This window comes from Microtus ochrogaster, unplaced genomic scaffold (assembly GCF_000317375.1).
Source record: "Microtus ochrogaster isolate Prairie Vole_2 unplaced genomic scaffold, MicOch1.0 UNK26, whole genome shotgun sequence".
NCBI classification, from domain to species: Eukaryota; Metazoa; Chordata; class Mammalia; order Rodentia; family Cricetidae; genus Microtus; species Microtus ochrogaster.
Window position 1 is genome coordinate 1,277,231 of NW_004949124.1, and position 8,507 is coordinate 1,285,737.

General features: G+C 42.2%; 1 protein-coding gene across 3 annotated transcripts in view; it reads left to right on the forward strand.

The window, feature by feature from the left end:
- Positions 1-443: 443 nt before the first annotated feature.
- Memo1 (mediator of cell motility 1) overlaps positions 444-8,507 on the forward strand; it is a 97,607-nt gene continuing 89,543 nt past the window's right edge. The window contains exon 1 of one of the 3 annotated variants that reach the window (XM_026789664.1): positions 444-564. In XM_026789664.1, coding sequence (XP_026645465.1) covers positions 549-564 — 16 coding nt within the window. In that variant the 5' untranslated portion in view covers positions 444-548. The remainder of the gene's footprint in view (positions 565-8,507) is intronic. The other 2 variants (XR_003378818.1, XM_026789665.1) reach the window with 2 other exon arrangements.

The following is an 8,507-nucleotide window of genomic DNA, read 5'->3' on the forward strand; positions in this document are numbered from 1 at the left end:
CTCGGGCGGGCCGCCTGGCGCCCGCGGAGTTGGGCGAGTAGTTGCCGGCCGGGCCGGACCGGGACGATCGCGGGCTGCTGGGCTCCCAGTCTCGCGGACGGCCGCTGCCGCGGGGAAGGACGAGCCGGCGCGGTCCCTGCGTTGGGGATTGGCCGAGAGGACCGAAGGCTTTGCCCTCACCTTCGGGGCACCCCGCGCCCCTGGAAGGAGTGACAAGCCGTACTTTTTTCCCCCACCGCATGTTGCCACGCTAGGTCTCGCTTGGAAGGTCTGTCAGCCGAGGGCCTCTCGGGGATTTGTCGCTTTGTATGTGGAGGCTCGGGCAGAGGTGCTGCCAGGCAAGGGGCTCTGGGTGGCCTCCTAGCTCTTTTGTCAGTGTTTGCATTGTTACTGTCATCCAGGGGCAGCTGGAGATGGATCAGCACTTTTCCCGAGCAACCCTCTTCAGTACCCAGCGCTCAGCACCGAGTGCTGGACTACCTGTCCAGTTAGCTTAGGTTTTGAGAGAATTCTCCCTAAGTCTTGGCTGCAGCCTCTTAACAACCACCATGTGCAGTTCTTTAGGTAAGAAAGGCTAGGGCCGTTTCCCATTAGTACAACTCTAGTGACAAGGATTGCTTTTTGAGATTATTTTTAGGGGTCACATTTCTGGTATGGTAACAAAGAAAAGTTCCTCCATGATTCCTGCCGGTCTCTAGTCTAGCTAGGTTTATCAACAACCGGCTCTGAACTTTGTTTTCCTTTGCTAGTACTAGGGTTGGATAGCGACACGAGTTTTTTTTTTTTTTTTTTTGGAAAGTAGTTATTTGTCTTCTCTGAGACAGTTCGACCAGCTCCTGAAGTACATGCCCCCTTCTAAGACACAAAAGAATTACGGTTGAGTTTGGAACTGCTGCTAACAGGTAGCTGCAGTTTTCGCGTTAAGTAAGTATGACCTTTTATGCCTACAGCGTGGTTCCCTTTGTGCTCCTGAAGTACTTCAGACACTTGCAATCAGTTCTCACAACCTGAAAATGTCAGTTAAGCTGTTCTTGTGTCAGTGTATGGGGAAACAGAGACATTTAGTGCTGCACCCAAGACTAGGCCAGTGGTGAAATAGGAATCAAGCAGGATTTCTGGCTCCTTCCCGAGTCTGTCCCTTTTAAATCCAGGCACTATTGGCTTCACCACGCCCTTAATCCCGGCACTGGGGAGGCAGAGGCAGGTGAATCTCTTGTGCATTCAAGGTCTACAAAGCGAGTTCCGGAACAGCCAAGGATACAGAGGAACCCTGTCTTGAAAAACAAAAACCAACCAAACAAAAACAAAACAAAACAAAAACAAACCCAAAAAACAAGAAAAACACCCAAAACCAAATTAATATTATTCTTTATTAAACAGCAGGCTTATAAGTAAGTGTCATTGTCTACCCCACTCCCACCCCCATGTTTTGGAGAATTAGTCACATTTTTTTATATCATGGCAATCTTTTGACATTTATTCAGAGTGTTTTTTTTTATACTTTTGTTTGTTTGGTTTTTTTCGGGACAGGGTTTCTCTGTGTAACAGTCCTAGCTGCCCTGGAACTAGGTCTTGTAGACCAGGCTGGCCTTGAACTAACAGAGGTCTATTTGCCTCTGCCTCTGCAAGCGCTGGTTAAGATTAAAGGCCTGGGCCACCACTGCCCAGCAGCTGTATTTTTGTTTTTTGAGACAGGGTTTCTCTCTGTAGCCCTTGCTGAGCTCTGTTGACCAGGCTGGCCTCGAACTCAAAAAGATCTGCCTGCCTCTGCCTCCCAAGTTCTGGATCAAAGACCTGCGCCACCCACTTTTCATTTGTTACAAATGTTGTAAACCTTTGTTGTAATTTACATTAGAATGTGGGCAAATATTCTAGAGAGAATTGTTTTAGATGCTAAACATGTATATTGGCAGTAAAATTGGATGCAGTTGACACTTGATTTTAGAATTCCTTAATGTTCAAATGCAAGATGTAACCTTTAATCTGGTTCAAAAAAATCCTGACTATAGATACTTCCTTAAAAGTGTTGATATAGGTAATTATATTCTTCCATAAAATCTGGGTGGACTTCATAATACCTTACTGGAGTTCAGATGTATGACTTCTTGGAGTGTGTGAAACTTTTTTAATTTGTCTAATATTGAGGAAATTAAGGTAAAAACTTAAAGCAGTTTAGTTTTAGAAGCCCAATTTGTATCCTAAAAACAAATTGGTCTGATAACTTGCACCTATAGTGTGAAGATAGTGTACCTATGTTGAACTAATGACCTACTCTTGGGGAGTTTTTCTCACATTCTGCTATTGTTTCTCTAGTCAGCTAGTCCATAAAGAACTGAGGCATTTACTGGGTGGTGGTGGTGTATGCCTTTAGTTCCAGCACTTGGGACGCAGATGGATCTCTGTGAGTTCCAGGATAGCCAAGGCTACTCAGAGAAACCTTGTCACAAAAAAAAAATAAACAAAAGAACTGAGGAAATATGTATTGATTGTCATTTTATGTCTTGTCTAGTATTCAGGTTGTACACATGTAATGGAAGAATATTCGTCTATTGATTCAGTTAACTAGCTATTTCAGAAAAAAGGTTGTACATTATTACTTATATTCATACCCATGTCTTTATCTTACTTACTTTTTGTTGTATGTTGTTCGATCCGTTGACTGAGGGTGGTGTAAACTGCTGCCTGCCCTCAATGAATTTAGAATTTATTTAAAAGATTATACTTTCAGGGATAATTTCTATAGTTCATTACTAGAATTTATTTGAAGTAAATTATAGCTACAGAGCAGTGATTAAATATCTGTTAAATTGAGATAGTGCATTTGGTGGAGTCATGCAGGGGCAGGATTTTAATTGTGCTCTGAAAGAAGGATATTTAGTCAAGTTAGAAACAGAAGAAAAGAACACTGGGTTGGGAAACAACACACATCTACAGAAGCAGGTAAGTGTACGTAGTCCAATTTAGTAAGAATGGGCAGTTCTTAAGGTTTGGTTTGAATGCCTAGGATAGTAGATTGGAGCTGGAAATGCCTGTGAATGTTAGGCACTATCGGAATTGTATGTATTATGCAGGGAGCACCTATGGAGATTTTAGAGTAGGGTATTAATACAGTGCAAGTGTCATTTTAGGAAAGCTAATCTCATAGGAAGGTTAATCCTCATTTCCTTACCAACAAGGATCAGCAAACTAACAATGGCTCACATCCCAAGTGCACCCTGTAAACCTTAAAAGAAAGTTCATTAGCTAAGTTTTTTTAAAAGATGTATTTTAATTATATTTAATTATCTTTGTGTCTGTGTAAGACTATGTGCATGTGAGTGCAGGTGCCCTCTGAAGCTGGAGTGATTGAATCCCCACTGGAATTGGATGCTTTATTTTCTAAGTGGTTGCTTAAAAAGCAAAAAGAAGGCTAGGCGGTGGTAGTGCACGCTTTTAATCCCAGCAAGTGGGAGACAGAATCTCTGTGAGTTCGAGGCCAGCGTGGTCTACAGAGAGAGTTTCAGGATAGGTTCCAAAAGCTACAGAAACCCTGTCTCGAAAAACCAAAAAAAAAAAAAAAAAAAAGGAGCTAGTTGTGCCAGAGGCGGTTAGATGGATCTCTGAGTTCTAGGCCAATCTGGTCTACATATTGAGTTCTTGGAAAGGCAGGACTGCACAGAGAGATCCTGTCTTAAAACAAACAAAAGTAAGATTGTACGTGGAGCATAAAGCTGAAATGTTTACTATTTGACCCTTTACAAAAAGAAAATCTGCTTACACTAGGGTAGGTTAATGGTTAGTGTGACTGGTGGTTTTTCAAGATAGGGTTTCTCTGTGTATCTTATCTCTGACTGTCCAGTAGACCTTGCTGTCTTCTAATGCAGAGATCCACCTGCCTCTATCTCCAAAGTGCTAGGAGTAAAGGCCACAGTATTTTGTATATTAGTTTTTCTTCAGGTTAGCGATGGCTTTTCTTCCCCCTCATTTAAGACAAGGTCTCTATATCGTCATGGCTGTTCTGGAACTTGCTATGTAGACCAGGCTGTTCTGGAAACTCATAGAGATCTTCCTGCCTCTGTCTCTTGGAGTACTGGAATTTACTCCCATCTGGGTATAGCTGTTGTTTTATTGTTTTGTCTCTTATATTTTCTGTAGGGACAACTAGCATTGCCTGCTAGCTAGATGTTTTTTTTCCAGCCTTATGTCTTTAATTCCACTTCTACATTGTTTCCTGTTTGATCATTTCTTTCCTGACCCATGTCTTCTGGATGAGGCTGAAGTAAGTCTTTTGATTACTATCTTTTTTCCTGTCTTGACAGCTCCCCCCATAGTGGTCCATCTTGGTGTTACTAAGCCTCAAGCAACATTTAGCAGCTGTTCATTGCTTCCTGAAATATAGCATGCTGTTTCTTAGCTCTGTGCCTTTTGCTCAGACTGCTCCTTGTGTGGAAATGCCCTTAACAGGATAGTTTCTACTCATCATTTAGGGGGTGTTTATACCTCTAAGAGAGAATCTACTTTATGTTTTGCCTTTTTTGATGTTTGTGTCCCTGTAGCACCAAGAGTGCGTCTTTGTACTTTTATTATTTATATATAAGGTTATCACCCCTTAAAGCAAGGAAATTGCTTTAATTATACAAATAGCCTACCACAGTTTTTTTATTTCATTATTGTAGTTTATTTAGTTTAGTTTGTTTGTTTTTTCGAGCCAGGGTTTCTCTGTAGCTTTGGAGCCTGTCCTGGAACTAGTTTTAGTAGAGCAGGCTAGCCTTGAGTTTAGAGATCTGTCTGCCTCTATCTACCTCACGAGTGCTGGGATTAAAGGCGTGCGCCATTACTGCCCAGCACATTTTATTTAGTTTGTATACAGGTGTGTACATGTGTATAGGCATGCATGCCATGAAGAATGTAGGGAGGGAAGATGACAACTTGTGGGAATTTATTTTTTCTAGCACTTGTGTCCTGGCAACCAAACTCAAGTTGACAAAATTTGGATGCCTAGCCATGTCCGTGGCCTGAAGCACAGATTTTTACATAGATTCTCAGCAAACCTTTACATAAATGAATGTTCATAGTGCTTGGTAGTTAACTAATATGATATTTAGTGTTGATTGTCAGCTTGGCAGGATCTAGATTCACTGAAGAGACAAGCCTTTGGGCATGTCCTTGAAGGATTGTCTAGGTTGGGTTTCTTGAAGTGGGAAGACCCCACCCTAAATGTGGGCTGTGCCAGGCTGGTGCTGGGGGTCTGTACAAAATGAAAAGGTGAGTGCTGAGTGCCTGTTTGTTGCTGTCTGCTTCCTGACTGGGGAATGCAATGTGAGCAGCTGCTGCCAGCACCTGCCTCTGATAAAGTGTCCCTACACCTGTGAGCTAAACTCAACCCTTCCTTTAGTTGCTTGTTGTCAGGTGTCTTGTCAGAGTAATGAGACAGTAACTAGTATAGTGGGTAAATTAGCAAGTAGTGAGTATTGACAGTAGATGTATTCATAGAGATACTGATGTTTCAATTCTAAAGATCAGTGAAAATGACATAGGACTGGCCAGGTATTTTGAGCATAGTATAGGTGGTACCATTGGTGAACCCATTTAATGTTAAATATAAAATACAAATGATGGTTGGGCATGGTGTTGCACATTGGGAGGCAGAGGCAGATGGATTTCTGTGTTTGAGGCCAGCCTGGTCTACAGAGGGAGTTCAGAACAATTGGAGCTACAAAGTGAGACCCTGTCTCAAACACCTTCCCAAAATGTATGACTTGTGAAGAAAAGAAGTGTATTGCTAGGTGAGCTTTCTCCAGACAGACACAGTCCTCTGATGTGCACCCAACACAGGAGTGATAGTTTCTCATACTTTGACAAGGACTACCTGAGCTGGAAACAAGTGGGGTTCACCTCACTGTTCTGCAGGTACCATTGACCTTGCTGGCTAGGGCCAGCTCAGGCAATGGGGCACACAGTATACTAGTGCAGCTCTAGGAGACATGGGAAGAGCATGGCCAACCCTTCTAGTCCATTCTAGTCTCTTGGCTCACAGCACTTCTCAGAACAACACATCCCACTTTGGGACATGACTACTGGCCAGAAAGCAGCTTCAAATCCAGCTTAGAACACTGCTTTCCCTAGTGGGTCCTTGTCCTCACTGTGTCCTGGGCATGGCAGAAACAGCCTAGTGGCAGTGCCAGTTGGTGTTCTTAGGAAGGGAAGGCCTTCACAGGACGGCAATGAGGATGCCAGAAGGGTGAGGTCACAAGTCCAGGGAGAGAGGACAGGGAGGTTCTAAGTGGTCAGTGAGTCACAGGCAGACAGCCTCATTTCATCTCAACCTAAGCACTTCATCCCAAGTCCTGAGTCTGCTTCAGCCTAGAAGGCTTTGAGGGTGGGGATAAAGAGTTTGAGACCAAAAGAAGTGGCAGGGGCCTCCTTAGGAACCTGGTGGGCTCGAACCATCTGAAAGCCCCACAGGTTGAAGATTAGATTAAAGTCAGGATAATTCCCAGGAGAAGGACAAAAGAACAGCTAAGTCTTCATGAAGGCTCCAACACTGTTGAAATTCTTTTGCTCAACTTTGCAGTTGTGAGATAAACTTATTCTCATTCCTACATCATGTGAATTTGACTTCTTTTATCCATTCTATTACTGATGGACATTTCAATTTTAAATATTTTTCTCTGCTGTGTATACTTTTATACTTTTATATTTGTTTTGGATGGATGTATTTATGATTTTTCCAGTTATCTAATTGAGAGAATTACTAGGGTATGGTGTATACATACTGTTTCAGTAGAACCTTCTGAAGCAAATTTGCATATCAATTCTGCATGAGAGTTTGTTGTTCTAGATTCTTGTATTTGTGCTGTGTTGTGGAATAGAATATTTGTTTAAATATGTAAAGATGTGTTGCATTTGCGTTACAGAATTGTTGAACTATATAGATATGTTGCATTTGTTTATGGTGCATTTGTTTAACTACAGAAAGATGTGTTACACTTGTTTCACCTTGCCTGCCTAAGGCACCTGATGGGCCATATAAAAAGCTGAACTGCCAATAGCTAGGCAGAGGAGGGATAGGCAGCGTTGGTGGGCAGAGTGAAAAGGGGGGCCAGCCAGACTCCGAGGAAGCTGGAAAGCAGGATGGACAATGAGTAGATGAGGTAAAAGAGCCTCAGGACAGCACATAGATGGATAGAAATGGGTTAATTTAAGCTAATAGAAGAGCTAGTTAGAAACAAACCTAAGCTAAGTCTTGAGTTGTAGAGTATCATAATTGTGTGTATTTTTGTAATGTTTTAATTTTATTATTTTAAGTCATGTGTGTCTGCATGTGAATGCAGATGTCCATAGAGATATTGGATCTTTCTAGAGCTAGAGTTACAGGTAGTTGTGATCTGCTTAATGTGGATGCTGGGACTTGAACTTGGGTTCTGTGAAGGAGTGGATAGAATGCTCTTTTAAACTCTGAGCCAGCTCTCTAGCCCCAACATTATATTAAAAAATAAATTTGTTTGTGTGTCTAGTGTGTATACATATGTCTTTGGGTTCAGGTCTGTGTGTGGTGTGTTTATAGAGGCCAGAAGAAGGCACTGAGTGTCCTTCCCTGTCAATCTCTACCTGTTTTCTTTGAGGCAGGATCAGTCCTTGAACCCCAGGGGGCTTTCCCAGCTAGGCTGGCAGCCAACACGCCCAGCAGTCTTACTGTCCCTACCCTCCTTGCAGCTGGAGTTAAGTGCATCACAAGAAACCCCACTTGTTTTGTGGATGCTGGGATCAGAATTTCAGTTCTGATTAGGTAGCAAGTGCTCTTAATTGCTGAGCTGCAACTCCAGCTCCTAAAATAACTTTTTTTGTTGGTTGGATTTTTAGTTTTTTGAGACAGGGTCTCACTTGGTAGGCTAGACTAGCCTTGAAGTGACTATGTAGGCCACTTGTCTCGACTTCTAATGTTAGTATTATACAATCATGACTGACTTAGATATTTTGATGTGTGAAAAAAATCTAAGAGCTTCTTAAATGTTTTTTCTTTGAAAAGACAAATATTCTTTTTCCCCCCTCAGAGACAGGGTTTCTCTGTGTAACATCTCTTACTATCCTAGAACTTGGTTTCTTAGACCAGGCTGGCCCAGAGGTATGCCTGCCTCTGCCTCCTAAGTGTGGGTCTGTGTGCCCCCACCTGGCTAAATGTTCAGTTTTTTAAAAAATATTTATTTATCATGTATACAGTATTCTGTCTGCGTGTATTACTACAGGCCAGAAGAGGGCACCATATCTCATTTACAGATGTTTGTGAACCACCATGCGGTTGCTGGGAATTGAATTCAGAACCTCTAGAAGAACAGCCAATGCTCTTAACCGCTGAGACATCTCTCCATCTCCCTCAGATGTTCAGTTTTAAAGTGACTTTTTAAAAACAAGTTTTGAAAAAAAATTTTTTTTTTCACCCAACTGATGGGATTAAAGGTATGTGCTACCATGCCTGACTCTTAATCTTTATTTTCTCTCTCTCTCTCTCTCTCTCTCTCTCTCTCTCT